Below are 21,657 nucleotides of genomic sequence, written 5' to 3'. Positions count from 1 at the left end.
GGGGGGGGGGGGGGTTTAGAGAACTGAGACAGTGAGAGAGAGTTTGGGCGATCTTATGTATGTGGTGGTGATTGGATTCGCAGGTGTGTGTGATGGGACACAGGTGGTTTAATCAGTGAGGGGGAAGAGGGAGGCGTGGTCCTGTTCCTGAACCTCAGTTTACATAACTCCATGTAACGTTACTTATGTAACTTCTGTAGCTTATGTAACCTATGTAAACTATGTAAAAAACACTTTGTTTTGACTTCTTGTCTCACACAAAAAATGAACACTCCTCTCTCCTGCGCAAAAGTCCAGTTTCTGGCCCACCCGTGCACTTCTTTACTCTGACTTTTCAGTTTTTTTTTTACAATACTTCTGCTTTTAGCATTCAAAAAAGACGCTACAGGGCTTCCCCCCAGTGTGTTGAACTATGACACTAAGGGGCTTGCCAGAGCGTTACAAACTGAAATTGGTTGTTTAAAATGATGCTGGTCCTTCAGTGATACATGGCTTCATCCTTCAGACCACTAAAAGAGTGCTCAGTCCCTGAAACTATAACACTATAACACTTATTCTTATTATCAAATTAAGGTGATTGCTCACATATAATGCCAAGCATGATAAATAGTGTTGTTCACAAGAAAAGACATTGTCAGTCGCACAGACACGTGTTCTTTCACCAGGAATGTCTGCTATATCCGTTAATGCAATGATGTTGACTTGTCAGGTAAACCTAGTGTGAATGAAACAAAATAATGCTGTGCCAGAATGTTGTGAAATCACATTAAGACCGTAATAGCAAAAATCAGAGCTCATCCGTGGTTAATATTAACCCTTTAATCAATCAGTCCAACCAATTGTGTTGGGACAAGCTCTTCACATCACAGGAGAGGCTTTTGTGAGTACGACCACAGGCTGTTCTGAGAGAGCACAAGCACGGTTTAGCATCAAATCCAATCAGCAAACACAACAAAAGAGGTCTTCATGTGGAGCTGTTGCTCCCATGCCCGCGAATGTGTTTGGCTTTGTGTCACATCATCCGCTGTGAGACTGAGGAGCTCATCCATCATTAAGGATTCGGTGGGCAATTATAGCGGCTTCTTGTTGGGCTCATCCCAGTGTTTCCAGCATGTGTCTCTCTGATTATGTTCGATTGTAAAAAACAAAAGTGTAATGTATTGTAAAGTTAGTTGCCTATGTGTTGGCCATGAGGATCTGGGAAACACTCATAACCTGGTTGCCTTGCACGAGCAGTGCTTTCTCCACAGACCACCTGAAGGCAACTCTGCCTCTCCCTCATACCCCAACCATATTTCTCTTGATCAGTCTGCCTGATGTGAACTATGCCAGAAAATAATAACAAAATTAATTCCACATCACATTTTAACAAAAGCTTCATAGTGCTGCTGTTGCCTAAACCTAATCATACACACGACAAATTAGTAGTATATACACATAATTTCTAGGAGACTGGATTGAGGTGTCCACACTCAAGTTACAGCCACGCTGCAAATCTAGGTGCCACAGCAACTGATAATGTCCCCATACTAAACAGTTTTTCAGTTCTCCACAGTGCATAAATCTTAACATGTCAGCTTGCAAAATGGTGACGAACAACAGTCCAGTGAGTGTCACAGGCTTTGTGACAGTAAAGTTAAGTAGAACTTTCTGTCGCCACTAACCTTCTCTATGATCACTCCTTTTGAATATTAATAAAGCCAAACATATAGCAGAGCGGTTGTCGTTAACCTGTTGATTGTGTCGATCATAAAATGATGATTTGGTCAGCTGTCCACTCCTTACTTCTTGGCTGTGATGTGCAGTTTTGTTGTTTGTCAAAGACGAAGAGATTTGCTATTGCTCTAGATTGTTCAACATGGGCATGGGGCCTTGTGGACACAAGTCCTTTTCAGACAAAAACTATTTATTTTAAACATTAAACAACCTAGTGTAGATGTGGTATTAGAAAACCATCAGGAAAAATGTGTCCTTCTCAGCTACTCTGTTGTTTGACTTAACCTGGAAGATTACTATACCCTCTGCGTTCCTGTTATATTTCAAATTTCCACAACTGTTTATTTAGGAACTGTATTAAACCAGTTTTCCCTACCTCCTCCAACAAGAGCACTATGACAAAGACGCAACTCAGTCTTGCCTTTCATTGCTCTAGCACTTCCCACTAACACACCTGTTGTATAGCAGGAAAATACTTTTGTCAGGTTATGTAATTTACCCTCTTCATCTGGGAGGCAGAAACAATTTTGCCAAAACAAGAAGACATTTATCCTCCATGTTTATCTGGAATCTAATATTTTTTTTAATTGTCTTTTCATCACAGTCTGTTCACATCCCATCTGTTTTAACTGTAAAATTATTGCCAGAATATTTTAGCTATGGTAAATGGATTCTTTTAGTAAATAGTAAAGCCCTTGACCTTATACTGGATTTGGATTACATTTTGGAAAGCTTCACTAAGTTTGGTTTTATAGCATGAGTATTGTATTGAATTGTATTTATATCATCAACTGATAAGTAGATGTAGTAGCTGTATATCTTAAGTGCTTGTTGAATTGAAATTTCTCCCACAAGGTATCCATAATTTAGATGTTGTATACTTCGGTGTTTAGTCTGTACCCGCTCGTCACCCCTTTCATACAGGGAAGCCAGATGAAGCTTGGCTTCTATTAAGTCATGAGCTCACCTAAAAACATTATTTGTTATTTTATTTTCTAAAATATTGACAATACACTATTTGCTGTGCATTTGTATTTTTCTGCATCTTCATCATCATGGATCATGTTTTATGTATGAGGATGATTCATCACTAATTCACTTTAGTAAAGATACTTGCATACATAGGCATCGCTAGACCCTTTTTACTGGGGCACGTGTTTCAAGTTAGTAATAACAAATATGCAAAGTAAAAATAAACACTTATACACTTTCAAAATAAAACTACTGGTTAACATTGTGAAACATTGCAAAAAAAACTGGTCAAAAGGCGAATGTTAACAAAGTTGAGGATGAAGAATGACTATCCTTCAGGGCACGGGAAGAGAAAAAAGAGTGACTTTCGAGAACAGCAGTCAGGTAAACTTGAGTTATATCCTCTCAAAGTCAGTGCATATTGGTCTGTCTGTGTTTTGGTGGCTTGACAGGCTTTGTGTATGAACAATGTTAAAGTGAAATACAACTATTTATTACGTTTGATCTGCATTCATGCACACGTGCATGAAATGAAACTCAAGTATTCTAGCAGCAATATTAGTGGCACCAGTCCACACAATACACACATGTGATGGCCCTCTTCATAAGCACACATCATTTTAAAACAAGACAGTGATTATCTGTCTCACAGTCAAGGTTTAGTTACAATGGACTAACACAAGATGAAAAGCAATTAAAATGTTGATTAGCTGGGCAAACTGGGAAATTTGAATGGACATGTCTCAGTAAATAATAAACATCACATATTCATTCAAGTCATAGTATAAATAGTATTTTACCTTTGAAAATGTATTAAAGAAAACTTGGAGGAACCTGATGCATAACATTAACATCTAGCAAGTTTTGTTATTTATAATTTACAGGGGCTATGCTTAAGTTTGTCAGTAGAGTAGATGCTGGATCATCCAGTCCTCAGCCAGTACTAGCAGTACTAGCACAGACCCAGTACAGACAATAGTTAGCATGTCACACAGGCAGCCTCATCCAGTAAAAGCACAGCCAGAGATGTACAGCCAGCATCAGATACAAGCAGGTCAGACCCTAAGGGCCTGTGTCCACCAAAGTGTTTTTTCGTGAGGCCAACGTTTTTTTACAATTTATTGCAACGAGAGTGCCGCGTATTTACAGCATGGGAAAAACGGCAGCAACCTCACGAGGTTCTAAGCCTCTATTCTGCACTGGTCACTGGGTGTTTAGTGTTTTTTTCTGGTTGAAACAGGTATGTGTGCTTATACTCTGGTCAAAGCCCTTTTCTGACATGGCAGTGCCAATAATAATGTGCTAAGCAAAGGAAGCTGGTAAAGCACATACAGACTCATTTCATACACTTTCAAAAATGTATATGGGGAATGGGGGACCTGTGCCCCAGTAGAGCTCTATGTCTAGCAATGCCCCTCTTTGCATGCACACTCCTTTTTGTGGATCTTAATGTCTTGAACTCTTGATGTTCCTTGTTTAAAATGTGCAAAACAAAAATTGTGACAACAACTGACTAAGGCAATATCACTGCCAGGCAGGAGAGCAGGTGACAGGACTGTAGTGCATTATTCTTGACCTTCACCAATCTAGCAGTCAAGCACATGTTTTTACTGGGTTACTATACATCACTTCCTCAGAACAAATGTACAAAATGTCAAAACTATGTTGGTGATCCTCAAAACATTAATCTCAGTTTGCTGTCTAGAATATAATAATATTTTTATTGCCCTCTAACTTCATGGTGGGTGCAGTTTTCAGCACTGCAGGTCTTTTCATTCAAATAACTGATAACTGTCTTAGTTAGTCATCAAAGGGTTGATACAGGACATGTTGGATTTTCATTAAGTAATATACAATTATAAATGAGTCATGATCCATTTTCAAACAAAGAAATGAAAATGAACAATGGATTTTAACAATGATTTTAATTATGTCCATAATTATATGTACAGAGAGATAGGACATTCATTTGATCAAATCTTTTCAACTGCATTGTACATATGTATCATGGAAGGAGGGTGTGCTGAGCAGGAAGCACCTAAAGACACCAAAGACAAAAGCACCATGCCTCCATCATAGAATAAAATACAGTTCAAAGATGTCTTTTCATGATTAAGTACAAAGTCATAATTATGGGACAGTAAGACATAAATATAAGATATGGAAGTCAGTTTACTTTGATTTGTTTCCACACCTACAGTTTTACATCTCTTATTTTTTTCACCATGCTTGAAGCAATTTGGACTTTTGACACATGATTGAGTTTTGAGGTGGCGGATTACTCAGCAGTAAGCATCTTTAAAAATCATACATTTAAATTGAATCAGAATGGTTAAATAAATGCACATTATTTGGTGCAATTGCAGAAGCCTTACAAAACTTGCAGTTCATGTTCCCATGGTGAATGCAGCCATCGTCATTTTTAAGACACGATCATTTGACTGACTGATGCAGCTGCCTTTATAATGATGCACTATATCCAATGATCTTCTTTGGACACTGAATCTCTGTAGGTCTAGGAAGGATAACTATTCCCAGACAGGATGTATCCTGGAGATTTGGTGTTGCATGTTTTCACATGTTGCATGCAGGCAGTGTATCTCCCCAGACTCAGACTCCGAAACGTCTTCACCACACCTGAACCTGGCTCACTTTATTTCCATAACAACCTTGAGTTGTTTGAAAACATGAAGGACTTGAGTTGCGAGGCTTTCAGGAATGTGTTAGCGGTCAAGAGAGATTGGATTTAACCAGTAGCTGCTTTGCTTTTACTTTTTTGGGGGTTTATTGTATGTAAGGGCTTAGATAAGACATGACATTAGTCACTTTCATCAGCTTTCACTTTCTCCTCTGTCATTGTGATTCTTTCTTAGCCTTCAGGAAATACCTCTCAAACGCTAATCTAATCTGATCTAATCTTCAACATGCAGTATTCTTTTTATTCAACAGAATTATATTTGAAACAAAAAATTAATGAGTAAATTAAATGAAAATATTCTTGTCCATTATGTACTATTCCTGTTGGAAACAGGAGCATGGTGTCTGGCAAATTTTGTAATCTTCTGAAACAGATAATAGTAGAAGGTTGCCCATGTTAGGTTTGCGTGTGCAGACCAAAAACAGCCCTTTTTATGAACCATTTGGAAGTGACAGGAACTGCAGGGCAGATGGAATTGAGCATTAGATGTTAGTAGAAACACAATGATAGGCTGGCTCTCTGTCAGCTGACTGTCAGTGTGCTGCTTTGATGTTCTGCTTTCTAACAAGTGTTCCCAGCTGGAGAACGGTGTAGTCTGACAGCAAGAGTTGATAATGCTGTTTGAAAGCACCGTTCTAACTGAGAGAAAATCATAGAATGTTTTTTCTCATCCCATTATTCAACTGTAGCCATACAGTGAGGCTCAAGAGGATGTCGCTACCTTACACAGTAACACACAGATAAACAAGAATATATTTTTCACTCAATTCATGTCTCCTCTATATGTGATTTTTGTGTGAGGTCACGATGGTTTTGTCTCAAATTTGTATTTTTTCATTACCATTGCCATCTTCTCTGTTGGTTGTTGAGTATAGAAAAATGCAGTGTACCAGTCTTAGTGGATCTCCTCCCATTTTTCTTTTTATAATGGCAATAAATTCCATAATTATTGTGAAATTAGGTTTTTAATAATGTCATTAGTGTTAAGTGATGAAATTACTTTCCTGCCTGAATACACTATGTACATAACAGTTGATGGAAACAGGGGGTTTGCATTATTGTTTACAATATCATGTTATGTTGACCTGAAACCGATGGTTGACTTTATTATTATTTATGAATTTTTTTGGGATCTGTTTCAATAGCATCCTTTTTACATGTACACTAAATGTTAAAGAAATATTTTGACATTTTGGAAAATATGCTTATTTAATTTATTGCTGAGACTCTCATGTCTGTATGCTAAATATGAAGATACCACCAGAAACAGGGTGAAAGTAAAACATCCCAGGACTTCTAAAGATCACTAAGTAACAAGTTATATATTGTGAATTTAATCCGTACCAACATCAAACCGTTGGTCTCAAATCTGTATAATATGTAAAACGTACATATTCTACTGATAATATTATTTGGAATATTTCGCATATTACACAATAATAAGCCTGTGTGATGGAAAACTCAGCTGTGTGTAATAGTGTAAGCGACCAAATGAGTGTCCACTGTCAATGTACAATCGACCGTGTCAGACTTCTATAGAATTAAGTCTCTCATTCTCTAATTTACCCCCCCCCCCAGCGACTCTGTACGCAGGATAAGCGGTTGACGATGGATGGATGGATGGATTCTCTAATTTACTTCAAATTCTGTCAGTCCTTCGTGCTGTATGTTATATTATGAAACAGATATTTGAAAAAAAGCTGGTGATGGTGATCACAAGCAACAGATGTCACAATGCAACATAATTTAACCACCTCAGTTGCTCAAACCCACAAGATCTGGATCATTAAGTACAGTATCTAATATGAAGATGTGACTTTAAACACTGGAACAAGAAACAACTAGCTTAATAGCAACTTTATGACTCAGGAGGTTATGATACAGTCCATTTGTCCTTTAATGGGACTGTCAGGGTCCTACATAGGAGGAAAACATGGTGCCCATTTAGATCTAGAAAAACCTTTCGAGGAGTGTGGATGGTTGGTATACAATATTAGCAGCAACATACGTTAGATATCATTTTCATGAACTAAACTATAATACTTCATGATAAATAATCATAAAGTAAGTATATAAGTACATAAGTATAAAGTATCATTGATAATATTTTACTTTCTTATAAGGTCTGGCACCAGGCTAAAGCGGTGCCACACTTTGCTCACATTTGCTGTATAAACTATAGTGTTGCAATAATGCATAACTTAAAAACTGGTGTAAATTTTGAAATTCAGTAATTACATTACATTTAGCAATGTTCCGTTACTTAAACATTTATGGGCTATGCTTGTTGTCTTACCGGGAGTTTGCTAGCTTGGCGCAGGGGTGTGCTGATAACCTCTTCCAAAAGAGGTGAAATGCAACTCCAAAGGTCTTATTTACATGCGTTCAGCTGGCTTGCCCCACTGGTAAACCTAGATTCAGGAATCACCTCTTTGTTCACAGTCGGAGGGGTTGAGCTTTACTGTAAGGCTGTGTGCAATCACTGGGGCTAACATTAAGCTAGCTGCTGTTGGTCAGTAAATGCCAAGTAGATCTATGTATGGGTCCATAGTACTACATGACACGCTCTCTAACGGTCGTAGTTAGGTTTAGTTTAGGCACCAAAACTACTTGATAAAGTTTAGGAAATGACCATGGTTTGGTTTAAAATAAGTACTTTAATCCAGGAAGTTATCTCAGGGAATGTGTTTTGTAGTGAAGTGTGTGTTGTTACTGCTAATAAATAACTTTCCTAATTAATCTAGGTAACTCTACATGGATAGCAAACTAACAGTTATAACCTAGCACCATTTTACAAATGACATTAGTAAAAACTGTATATGCAATACGTGATTTACACCATTAATCAAACGTTTCTAACCATCAACCACGTTGTCTGCCATGTTTGTACATGTATGACGTGAACAACTCCAAATAAAAACATTCTCAGACTTTCCGAGTTGTTATTCCGACTTGGTTCCGAAGTGGGTGTTCCCGTGAACATTCCCAGTCAGGAAATCATTTCCCCAATTATTCCGACACCACATGAATGCCCAATTGTTACATTTTCTGTTGAGGAATTGGTAAAGCAGTGTTATAGTTTTTTAAAGATACACCGGACCTCTGTTTGCTTGGACATATTGTTTATGTAAATTTATTTTGTGGAAGTGGCAAGTGATTGCTGTGGTTTGCATTGCAGTAGTATTTGATGGCTGTGGTCTCACCACACTTGTTCTACAGAACAAAATCTTCCTTGTGATATAAACCAAACAGTAAACAAGGTGCTATCAACCATCTGTAAAAAACTGGTTAAACAACTCTCCTTCCTGTGTCAAAATGTGTGTGCCTCAATGGAGAGATTCATGTCTAGCATTTACAGAAAACCTGCAATTTGCATCAGCTCACACCTTGGAGCGATTTTACTTTTATGTGAACATGCTATTAAGTCGCTTACATTAACATTATCATCATCATGTAGATTGTTGATTTAAATGATGAAGGTGTTGAATAAAACATGTAACGTAAACGTTATAATTCTTTGTCTACTCAGTCTGTTACTCAATCTCTGTGGGATATTTCTCAAATTATAGTAAATACACTAAGAGCTTGAACTCAAAGCTATGTTGGTATGACAATGTATGTGAGATTGATCCATCCCCTTAGTATTTAATGTCAACCTTTAGCTCGTCAGGACGACACAACAGCATGCCACATGCTCAGACTTGCCAGCAGTAGCCAAGAACAGCCTGAGGATCTGACGACTGCACTGAGCAGCGATTGGGTATCACAAAAGGTGACTCACAGGGAGGCTGCTTTGGGAAAAGAAACTCCCTGGGACTTAGTGTATAAGTTACTTCATCTACACACACCCATATTCAAGGCAATTCAAACAATGGTGCAGATATCTTGTTCTTCTTTTCATGGGAAGCTCTGTGGAACTACCAGAGGTGTTTCGGTCAGAATAAAGCAACAGAGTGTTTACATACCCAGGTTACACATATCACACACTGTACGATAGAATATCATGATTGCATTGACATAGTTCGAGTCCTTGAGTCATTTGGAGGAAAGTGGGACAAAACAGAATAGCATAATTAGATAACAGCAAATATTTTATCATTTATTGATTCAACTGAATTATTATGTGATTAATTATTATGTATTATTACAATGACATTTTTAATTTCCTTTATCTCACTGATCTCATCTCTCACAGGAAAAGAAGAAATTAAAATTAAATTAACTTTTATATATTACATTCACTTAATTAAGTTGCTATGGATTTAATTATTGATAAAATCCAAGTGATTTGATTATGTATTAATTGTCTTTCAACAAATATGATTGAGTTTATGACTGAAAAACATGTTCTGTCTAATCAGTATCTGCTCTGATTTAACACTCTGTGCAGGTAAATTAAAAACACGAAAGCCTGTTTGTTGTGGTGGCAGCCTGGCTGACGGCGAGTGTCCTGGGTTTTTTTTTCTCCTTTTTATCAGTTATTCTGCTTTTTCCTTGGTTTTCTGTTCCCTGCCTGCCTCCCTGTGTTTTCTCCCCTGTGTGTGCTGTCTCTCCCTCTGCTCCTGAGCCCAGCCAACGACCCGCACCTGCACCTCATCAGCCACCTCGTCAGCCTGCCACACCTGCCAGTAGTCAACCTCATCCCTGCCTGTATTTCAACCCCGGTTCTCCACGCCACTCTTGCTTGATCGTCGTTGCTCCATACCCGGTGCCACCTCTGTGTTCAGGCTTTCATGTTTTCTCACATTTTCCCTGTGCTTTGACCCTGTTATCTCTAACCCTGTCTCTCTGTCTGTTTCCCTCCCAGGTTCACTCACCCTCGTCCTCCGTTCAGTCGGCTGGGTTCAACCACCGGTCCTCTCCTCCTCGGACTTCCCCCACAGCATCCTCCCTGTTCTCCCTCGCCTCCTCGGCCCCAGTGTTCCCCGGCTCCCTGGTCCCAGTCTCCTCGGTTCCCCGTGCCTATGTTTCCCCGGCATCCACCTCTCCCTCCACTCCAGTCCCTCTACCCCTTTTTCCCTCAATAAACCTCCTTCCCTCCGACCGTTGCATTTGGGTCCTCTCTGTCCCCACACCACATGTATCACTGTTAAGATCGTTTTTGAGAGATCATTGAGAGGCTTGAAAAAATAGTTTGACATTTGGGGGAAATAGCTAATTGGCTTTCTTGTAGGAATTTAGATGAGATCGACATCGCGCACGTGGTTGGTATGAGGCCGCCAGCTATTACTGCTGGTATCCAGTCTATGATCCTCTAAGAAACAGCTGCTGGCTGTTGTGTTATACTCGTACGGAAATGAGAGGAATCGATCTCCTTACAGAACGCCCGGCAAGAATATGAATAAACGTATTTCACAAAATGTCAAAGTGTTCCTTTGAGTAACCTAATGATTAAACTGACAGCAGACTCGCTTTGTGAAAACATAACAACCTGTGCATTTGCATGCCCATGCATTTGGTGCTGAGGTCAGTGTGTATGCTACAGCCTGTGGAAGGAGAATTTGTGTATGGTGTAATTTAGCCAAATGTTATTTGGAGCCTCAAGGTTTACATACAAACCTAGAATGACCTGAGAAATGCTTTGGGCTGATTGTGGAGATTCACTGAAGCTGGCTAATATCCAAAAGTTTCTCCACCACTGGAGGGGAGAAACATTCCTGTTGCACTGGTGCCTTAAGGTAAGTGTTGGTTGTCTGATTAACACTTTTGAAGCTGCAACATGATTGATTTTGGGAGTCAAATTGAGAAAAACGCATACATGCATCATAATATATAGGCCTAAGTGACAAATATGTTACTAAACTATTAATTGAATCCGTCCAAAACAAACTGATCTTCACACAAATGTATTTGCAAAGACATGAACATAAAATATGTCCTGAAGACATGAAATGTACAATAAATGTTCGATTAATTTAATTTGAGTCGCAAACGAATTAGCAATTAAAGTAAGATATTTATTTTGTTGAGGGAAAGAGACTGAAAAAATATTTAACTTAATTTTACTCATGCATATTTGTTGAAAAAAGATTTTTATCATTTTAATTGCTTTGAATGTTGTTAAGTGAACCACTGTTTGACTCAGCCATTGAAAAAGATCACACTGACGCAGTTTGTGCCTTTAGCCTTCAAGGGAATGCTTGTTTAGTTCCGGTGAAATGACTTCGGTGATTGCAGCTTTACCCATAAGAATACAGATGTTACCTAAATAGCAATTTTCTCAAGAGACTTAGTGAGAACTTCACCAGACGGGGTGAAGAATGATAAATGTAACCAATATGAATACATGTGTGTTTTATTCATTTACACCTTTCTTTAAACAAGACTTACAGAGCAACTTTCACTTAAGGATAGGTAAATGGAAGAAAACTACCTACAATCAATATCTCCAATATTGCTTCATGTCAAATGTCAGGGTCTTTCCTGCATTTACATGGAAATCAGAAGGACTTGTTTGCTCCATACAGATACATACATACAACAGCTGTGTTGCCACCACAGTTTGGACTGCTCCATCCTTGTAGTTTCAGCCACAACTGAGGAAAAATGACAGTGGCTACTGACCTCTGGTTTATTTAGGTTAATTTGGGTTCATGGGTATCCTCTCTTGAGAAATTTCTGCATGAATCACAAATTTGTCACTTGAACTTATAAACCACTTTGGTCCCCTGGCCCCCGATACATTTCAAGGAATTCAAAGCAAGTAAACAATAAACTAAAACCATGAATTATTCTCTCAGTTTGTGTATTTTTCACTGGACAGAACACTTTGATGAGGTCCAGTGCAACTAACCCTGAAGTGTTCATCAAAGCCTCTTTGTGTCCGTCATTATCTTGCTTTTCGTCAGAGTGAACTTTGTCCCTGAAGCAAAGAGGGGAGTGGCTAAGTGTCTCAAACAGGTTTATGGCTGCCCGTGAGCAAGTTTCAAACCAGACATTTTGCATGTTAAAACTAGAATCCACACCCTCCGCCTGCAGACTGCTTATCATGTTGAGACGCCTCCTTGTCTTTGTTTCTTCCAGCTGGGAGACACTAGCTTCTCCAGATACATACAATATTGAACAGAAGCTGAACATCCATAATTCCAAGAGGGATATTCTGGGAGCAATCGTGAGGATTTTTACAAAGTTCACAATCTAAATGTAAGTTACTGTTGTTGAGCATAAGAAAATGTTGTTGTGACTAGCTCACTGTGTTTTAGAAACTTCTAAGAAGAGTTCAACAAGAAGCAGTGGCTCTGTAAGATTATAAAACACCTAAGTTTTAAATTCTCCGAACAGCGGGAGATTTGTGATAAAAAGTGTAAATACAGATGCTGTTTGTACAAGGTTGTGATGTGCTTGGAAGTCTGGTAAAAAATGTTTTACTTGGTCTATGAATTATAGTTCAGTACATAAATACTTCTTGTAAGTGCATGTTTGCATGGGTTTGCAGAATGTGGAAGATTACTTGGAAAAATTCATTTTAAAAGCTTGTGAAAGGTGAAACGGCTGGCTTGTAAAATGTCAGACTGTTGTTGTGGAAACGTCAGTGGTGTCACTGTGTCACAATATTACTAAAATTGAACTTTATCACACAATAATGCAATGACTGAAAACACTGGACTGAAACATGAGCCTGTCTCCTCCTTCACAAACATTTACTTTTAATGGTTTTATTTTACCCCACCTTAGCTTGGACGTGCACTACAGCTGCAGTTATAATATTTTCCATCTGGCAATGTACTGCTAATCACCCATTACTGTAAGTCCTGACTGTAAACGGGTTCAGCATCTGATACTGATGAGTCAGTTTTTATGAGTGGCTTGTTGGTACATTTGCATATATATATATATATATACGTACTTTAAATGCTGTTAGAGAAAGTCTTATAGATGGAAATAAAGTGTATGCTTTGCTGTGTCTTTGGTAACATACTGGAAAATATAGGCCTCTTCACTGCTACGACTAAAAGGAACAAGTAAACAACTAATCAGCTAACTGCTCATTAACAAGTAGTTCATGAATCAACTGTTTTATTTTGATTTTGTGCCATTTATCAGCCAATTTAAGAGGTAATTACAACCAATACATTAAGAATGTGGTCAATATTTAGTCATGTTCTCAAGTTTGCTGCTAGTTGGCTATTTATTAATCAGCACTAAGTTCCTGTTTTGTTTCTTAGGAATGTGTTCAGCTTGTTCCAAAGTCTCACAACGTGTAAGACAAATTTAGTTAATACATACCATGAAAACCAGTACTTTAATGATTATTGCAGCTGTTGGCATTTTATCTTTATATATTTGCGTATTGTAATCTATGTTACACAGAGTCTAAATATATGAGCTTTCCGTGTTCTACATTAGATTATATGTTGCATCATGGCGCTTATCAAGAGACAGCCTTAGAGCATTTTCCACCCTGTTCTAATGTTTGTTCTCTGATCCTCTTACACCATGTCATTGATTTCCATTATCTATGACAGGTCCTACTGAAACAGTCTGTATTGATGGAGTCTCCAGAGTTTTCCCTGCTGTCTTCTTTGAGGGGGGAGTTTAAATCAGAGGATTACATCCAACCCCACTATAAGGAGTCATATCGCTTGGCAGTTGATCACCTGGTGACTGGTGGCAGAGACAGTTACCTGGAGTTCCTCAAGGGAGAACGTATCGGGAACTTCCTCTCGGAGGAAGAGCTTGTCTTCATCACTGAGAACGCAGAAAAGCTCCCACATCAAAACAATGCAGAGGAAATCAATGGACCTGACTGTCCACAGGACAATCAATCATCCTCAGGGACGTATTGGCCCATCCACTCAGATGTGGACACACCAGATTTGGAATTAGGGTGGCCGGAGATCATGCATGAAAAACTACAGACAAATATAGATCTGCTCTTTCATCCACCGAGACTAAACAATCCCACCATCAAAGAGGTGATCCGAAAGCAAATTCAGCAAGCTAGACAGGTAATCAAAACTGCTTGTGACAGTGTGCCGGTGTTCAGACAGATAAAGCTTTGTCTCAGAGCAACAAATCGGCTCAGATGTACTGTTTCTCTGGTGTGTTCAGTTTGAGGACTGTGCTCCTCTGATATATGTCATAAGCACCATTCCCCCTCAAGGCAATTCCTCAGACCTTGTTGCACTGAATTGCCAGTGGTAAGGAGTGTCTGCTGAGGTTGTCGGGGTCAAAATCTGGTTTTGCAACTTACCCTCATGAGAAGGCTGTGTGGGAACCATCTACATGTACTAGCACTACATTATTGAGTCATGTCCTTTGCCCAATGCCTCAGTTGGTTCTCATATTGTGTCATGATGAATCATAAACTAGTTTTGTAGCTCAAAATTGCAGTTAGCAGACAGTTAGTGTCCTGCTGGTCTACGTTAAAACCTTGTGAATGCTGTACTGGCTCCAATTAAGCCAACAAACGTGGCAAAAGACTGACAGTAAGGTCTGGTCTCTTTTTTTACAGGTGATGAAACTCTTTCTCTCTTCCTCATAATTCCAACCAGTGCAGTGTAAAGTTAATTAATTAAAGTTAAATGCAGATAAGTGTGTCTTGGGACGTGACAGCTGGAATGTTTCATGTCTGTCAAAAGAGCAATTTTATTTACAATGTAAATTTACATGTAAGCATTTGTTGGACGTTGCAAACAAGAATGACACTGTTAGTTCTGAAGAAAAGATATCTTTTCACAGAAAACAAAATGCAAACAGCATGCAATATAGTCAGACGAGAGCTCATCATATGCTACTGGAACACAGTATAATGTTGCTGCTCGTAACATTCAGCACTGCCCATTACAGTGCTGCACTTAATTCCGTGCAGTATCACTGAGCCTAAAGTAAAACTAAAAGTAAAATCATATTGGCAACTTTCACAGCATATGCTTAGTCTGTGTCCCGTTTTTGTTGTTGTTGTTTTTTAAATAGGAATGTTGGAGGTATTTATCTGTCTGGTTTTATCTGTCAGACTCACATTTACCATTTATTTTCATAAATGCTGTGTGGAAAAACTGTAAACTGGCACTGGTAAAATGCACTATAACCACTGAACTTATAAGGATTTGATCACTTTGTCCTCGCAGGTCATTGCCATTGTGATGGACATGTTCACTGATGTCGACATATTCAAAGAAATTGTTGATGCATCCATACGAGGAGTCGCGGTCTATGTGCTGTTGGATAATTTCCATTTGAAAAGCTTCCTCAGAATGGCTGAAAATCAGGATGTAAAAATTCAACAACTCAGAGTAAGTATATGTTTTAAAACATCCATTAGATTTTCTAATTTTTTTTATTGATTCTAACATACATGACAGTTACACATTTTCTAAACTAATATATAGTTAAATGTTATAACTAAATTATTTGTGTCTGTGGTTGTCGTTGGTTTTTAATGAATCCCCTAGCATCAGAAGATTTGAACATTTGCGAATGGCACACAGAGTTTTGAGTTTTGACCCTACAATAAGGCCTACATACACTCAAATGAGGGTGGTGGTTAGCTCTGTTGCCTCACAGCCAGAAGGTCGTGGGTTCAAACCCTGGTTGCCCCGGCCTTTCTGTGTGTAGTTTGCATGTTCTCCCTGTGCTCCTCCTGCTGTCCAAAGACTTAGGTTAGGTTAATTGGTCTCTAAACTTTCCATTAGGCATGAGTGGTTGTTTGTCTGTGCAGCCCTGTGATGGACTGGCAACCTGTCCAGGGTGTACCCCGCCTTTGCCCGATGTCAGCTGGGAGTGGCTCCAGCTGACATCATATGACTATTAGTCATTTTCAATACACTGTACCAGAGTGTCTTATTTCAAATTCTGGTTTCTCTGGTTTTTTGGGTGGAGTCACTTTTAATTATTTGGGCACATGCTAAAGATGCAAACACACCCTTTTAATTCCCATTCCTTTCAGTGCATATGACATGGTAGCAACAACACAACACCAAGTACAGTATTTCAAATATTCAGAATGATGTTTATCTGCACCACACATCTCTTATTCATAGATGTTTACTTGATGATTGACATATATTAGCTTCTGCTGAAATGTAACAGTGATACATATTTTCTGACATTTTCCTTTCACTGCTCCGACCACAGAATATGAGGGTGCGCACTGTGAAAGGTCAGGATTACCTGTGTCGATCGGGTGCTAAATTTCATGGGGCAATGGAGCAGAAGTTTCTTTTAGTCGACTGCCACACAGCCATTTATGGCTCATACAGGTAAATAGAACTGCAGTACAATAGGAGCTGTGGTTGAGACGACTGAGGTGTGAACTAAATGCATTCATAAAGCACATCACTACATTTACTATCACTTTCTACAAAATTGCTGTAATCATTTCTTACTGATTCGTTTGTGGCAGTTTGGGACTACATTTTAACCCATTTATCAATGACAAAAAAAGACATGCTTCTAGAAAATGTGGCAACAGGAAAGAAAACAATAATTTTAGTACAAACAAAACAGCTCTTTACAAAAAATTCGCCCTTAGATTGAAATAATTATTTTGTTGTTGCTTTGTGTTTGTAGATTTTTGTCTGAAATGGATAACAAGTTCAATTTAACCCCAGTACATAAGGAAAAACTATTGTTATCAGTTGTCAGTTTTTTCAACATTCAACCTATACATACTAATGTTTTGGGGTTTGTTTACAGCTTCACTTGGTCATTTGAGAAGATCAATCTGAGCATGGTGCAGGTCATCACAGGCCATCTGGTGAAGTCCTACGATGAGGAGTTTCGAACACTATACGCCCGGTCAAGTGTGCCAGCTGAACTTTGCCCCCCCGAGGGTTTGTTGCAACACAATGGACAGATTTTGCCAAATTCTCATTCTGCCCAGAAAATTGAGCGGCGGGACCAGTTGAGGCATACACTGGACACAGTCTATAGGAAGACCTTTGAGAGACAACTAGGCACAAGAGACCTCGAAGAGAGGCTCTTTGAAAAGGAACCTAACATGCATGGGCCTTTGATTGAAAATGGGATCAGCGCTCACAACCAGATGCCCCAACTTCAGTCCACAGAGACGATGAACTTCTTGAAAAGGCACAGCTATGCCGGAGAGAGACAAGATGAATGTATGCCACAGAATATCAGGCCCAGAGCGAGCAACTGGAATATCTCTAGACAAACAGGTAATGGGACAAATAACTACCCTATGGACAATTATTTACAAGTGCCAAAGATACACAGAGGACAAAACATGCGTCAGTCTTACAATGACAACGACAAACAGGTTCAGTCCATGCAGCAGAACATGCCAACACTGGAAAATACATCCAAGGCATTCATGCGCACATTGAGGATTGAGTCTTACCTCAATAACCCTGACGTCCCATTCGGAGACTCTTGTGACTATTTAGACCAGTTTGAACCTCTGGACAAAGCTAGCTCCTTCATGCAAGGAAGAATGAGGTCTTCCCTTGTATTCAGGTCCACCATACCAGAGCACACGGAGCCAAATAGGCCGATACACCACTCTGTTAATTCCTCAGCAACACCAAACACTCGTTTGCACTACTCATCCATGCAGTGGAATCCGACGGCAGCAGCAGCTGATAACAGAATGAATAATGAAGAGTTCATGTTAAAGAGGCAAAGTATGCAGATTTTAGATGACAGTTTGAATAACACAAGCTATGGTCCAGGCAGAAACTCTTACCACTCTGTGTACGCTAGCCTAGGAAGAGCTAAAGGTGGACACATGATCGCAAACCCTGACAACCTGACAGACAGTTGGCACAAAAGGCATAGCGTGGCAGATCCAAGATCAAACACTGAGTACACACAGGAATCCTCAGGTCACATGTATGGAGCTTTTGCAAGGATGCAAGCAAATAGAAGCTCAGCAGGGATCAGTGCACAAAATGGAGGATTTGGCTCAAATTTGAATGAAGATCAGAGATCTATCTCTCATTATGATGTCAAGAGTATCGCAGCCTCAAGGAGCCCTACTTCTACTGATTGGCAGGAGCCGCCATCCAGGACTGTTTCTGCAGCAGCTCTGGATTTGACAGCTAAATCCAAGAGCATGGGCTCCCAACATTTTCTACATAAGAGTTCCAAGAAGATAAAATCCTTTTTGAACATACCAGATAAAAAAGAGGATTCAATCAGAACTATGGGCACACCAAGTCTGCAGTCAGGTGGCAGTACAGACACCTTAACAGCTGAGGATGAGGAGGGCATCTCAGATGGACGAGTTCACCAAAGAACAACAAACTCTGCCAGGTCCTCCTCCGAGCACCAGAGGACCCAGCTAGAGGAGGACCATCTGAAATCTTCCAAACCTCGATTCAGAAGTGACGAGCAGCAATATCTGCAGCAGAGCTCGCCCCCCAAAATTACCATGCAGATGAAACCCAGCATACTTGACAAAAGCGTGAAGACCGGTCTTGACACAGGAAGCAGGAGCAAAGATCGAGGTGGTGAGACTCGCCTGTACAGCAGATTTGAGCCTTTCTGCTCACTGGAAAAGAAACCTGCTCTGCGTTCTGCACACAGTTTTCGAACCACACACACTCAGGAGAAAGCTAAAACCCTTCCTAAAGGTGAGGCAGCTATTGAACACAACCTCACCCGGGCCGCGCGAGGGCACAATGAAAATAAGCTGGAGAAATTCATTCAAAGAGTGGGACATCTCATACATAAGAACAAGTAGGAGAACTGTGTTAGCATAACACATCGCCTACAAGGGTCACATTTTACCGGGGATGTTTATATTTGTATCCTTGGTCTTTTTTTGTGTTTACTTTGGAAAATATATTAAGCAAACACTGTTTACATTTTGTTTTGTTTGTTTTATTGAATACAGATGCACTGATGAGTACCATTGAAAAGAGAATATATTTTATGTGAATAAATGCTACAGACCTTTATATAACAGGATTTTAAAAAACAACTTTCAACCTGTCTTTTAGTCTGCCCTCAGCCCGAAGTGATAAATCCAAATGCTGTCAACCAATGTTGCAGATGTATTAAGTAGTAGTTGTTTCAAATTGTCAGAGATTTACAAGGGGAGGTGTGCACATACCAAAGTGCTGTTGTTACTGTATTCCGAGGATTGTTCTGCCTGAATGTTGTTGGCAAGTCAAGGGAAAGGTGTTGCAAGCTAACCACCACTCCACATGATGAAAAACATACCAATTTGTCACCACGTTCTTTCCATTTATGTGTCAGACAGAGGTTTTGTGAATGCTATGGGGGTTGCAATAACTTTGTAAAATGCATGTTGTGTTTCCATTGTCTTTTATTAAATCCTTTGTAAACTGTAAACATTGCACTGCATTTGAAAACATACAGTACTCTGTGAAATCCATCCATCCGAGGGTTCATTTAATTTTATGAACAGTGTGCATGAAGACAAAATTCAATGTGCAACATGAGCATGATGACAAATACAGTACACATGCCTGTACAGTGGCCTCAGTGGCCCCTCAGGGATTATTTATGTATATCCTGTTTTATTCAAGGTGATGGACTTGTGAGTAAACAAAGAGAAACATTTGCACACAAACTGGAAGAATCTTTCTCTTTGATTCATATCTTGCAAACATTTTATTTGCCTTAATTATATTAATGGGAATATAGTAGATATTTTGAACACAGAAACACAGTTTACATTCTCTTGGTGATGCTGATGAAATGGTGATGAAAATGACGGATGATGATTCTTTCTGTCTGCCATCTCCCGATGAACCAGTCTAAAAGTTTTGTCAAATGATGCAAGCTTCTCATCTCATCTTTACCCATCCAGCTGTAAGACCAATCACAGTTTTACTGCACCTGTCTGGAGTGTGACAGGAAGGAAAGGACAGTGAATGGCTGTCTATAATTTATTGATTTTAAGGTTTTATTAGCAATATTTTGACCAACAAAGGTCTTCCAGACAATTGATTATCAAACGAACATAAAGGAGGGAGCCTAAATAATTTAAATGAAGACTGGCAAAACACATAGGGGTCATAATAAACTGTCAAAATCAAACAACCAAGAATATCTACATATCTGGAAAAACATACTAAACAGAACTAAAAAGTTATTTTGATATGATTTATTCATTTTTAGACTCATATATCATCAGGTAAGAATGTGAAAACAACCTGTGTAATAAATGTAATCATGGTTTGACAGTTTTTAGAGTAGTAAACATAAGAACTTGAGTTTACTTTGTAGCTCTTTTAAATAATAATAATGTTCAAAACCTGAAATCTGTGAGGCTGTGTTTGGTCACAGTAGGCAAGAACAGCATACTTAAATGGCTCAGAAAATTACAGCAATTGAAGTGTATAAGTTTCCTTGTAATTTGTTTCTCTGTGTCTGGGAAGGAATGTGGTTAAATATGGCAGCCATCAGAGCAACAATCCACCTTTATCATAAATGTAATGAGTGAAATAAACTTAGATGGACCTGTTACTGAAGTGAAACTAAGCACAAAATAAAGACACATAAATAAAAATTTAGGATCCAACAGAAATAATAAAAATATTTTACTACACCAAAATAGAGAAAGAAGTCAAATGAGGCTGTGTAACAAAATTGATTTCCTTCATACAACTGAAACAATATCCCACTGTACCTCAATTCAGTGGGGCTTTATTGGCATGGGAGGCTGATGTTTACATTACCAAAGCAAATGTGAAATACAACAACTCTTGCCTGGAAGGGTTATAGAAGGGTTATGGTGACTCAATATTTTGTCAACAATTCTAAGAATTCTGTTTGGAGCTCAGGGAAAACACGGGAATTTATCTGGATGTATTTTGCATCAAGATGAAAAAAAAAATCTGCCTGCAAAATCCTGGTGAATCTCTGATTATAAAAACGTAATTTGCAGCAGAGCACATTCTGTTATTTTGAGATTTGTTTTCTCCTTTTCTCTTAGTGACTTCCTTTCTCCTCCTCACACACCCAGCTACATGTCACCTGCAATCTATAATATCCAAAATTATTATGGGGATAGCACCTGCACCTGTATGCCTTTTGTACAGAACATAATTTGTGTATTCTTCATCCATATTTAAATACTCTATCACATTTGTGTATGTATGTACAGTGGGGGAAATAAGTATTTGACCCCTTGCTGATTTTGCAGGTTTGCCCACTTACAAAGAATGCAATGATCTATAATTTTAATCATATGTACATTCTAACAGTGAAAGACAGAATCCCAAAGAAAATTCCAGAAAATCACATCATATGAATTTATAAAAATTGATGACCATCTGATGAGGAAAAACAAGTATTTGACCCCCTGGACAAACAGCATGTTAATATTTTGTAGAAAA

The 21,657-nt window shown here is 38.9% G+C and overlaps 2 protein-coding genes across 2 annotated transcripts in view; one reads left to right on the top strand and one right to left on the bottom strand.

Annotated features, from left to right (window-relative positions):
- dst (dystonin) overlaps window positions 1-21,657 on the bottom strand; it is a 147,200-nt gene that overhangs the window by 32,860 nt on the left and 92,683 nt on the right. The window lies entirely within an intron of this gene.
- On the top strand, window positions 12,395-19,856 carry fam83b (family with sequence similarity 83 member B). The gene is made up of 5 exons (XM_046070309.1): window positions 12,395-12,529; window positions 13,852-14,334; window positions 15,457-15,621; window positions 16,463-16,587; window positions 17,024-19,856. Exons 2-5 carry the CDS (start codon window positions 13,876-13,878, stop codon window positions 19,029-19,031), a joined length of 2,757 nt encoding a protein of 918 aa, XP_045926265.1. The 5' UTR covers window positions 12,395-12,529; window positions 13,852-13,875; the 3' UTR covers window positions 19,032-19,856.

Source organism: Micropterus dolomieu, linkage group LG15 (assembly GCF_021292245.1).
Source record: "Micropterus dolomieu isolate WLL.071019.BEF.003 ecotype Adirondacks linkage group LG15, ASM2129224v1, whole genome shotgun sequence".
Lineage (NCBI taxonomy): Eukaryota > Metazoa > Chordata > Actinopteri > Centrarchiformes > Centrarchidae > Micropterus > Micropterus dolomieu.
The sequence above is the reverse complement of the archived record's forward strand: the minus strand, read 5'-3'. Positions and strand labels throughout refer to the sequence as shown.

What these genes read in the sequence shown, in the direction of transcription:
- fam83b (XM_046070309.1), top strand. Translation starts at nt 13,876, where the DNA reads ATGGAGTCTCCAGAGTTTTCCCTGCTGTCTTCTTTGAGGGGGGAGTTT. An exon ending in AAATTCAGCAAGCTAGACAG is followed by an intron (nt 14,335 to 15,456) that starts GTAATCAAAACT and finishes TTGTCCTCGCAG; the next exon opens with GTCATTGCCATTGTGATGGA. An exon ending in TAAAAATTCAACAACTCAGA is followed by an intron (nt 15,622 to 16,462) that starts GTAAGTATATGT and finishes CTCCGACCACAG; the next exon opens with AATATGAGGGTGCGCACTGT.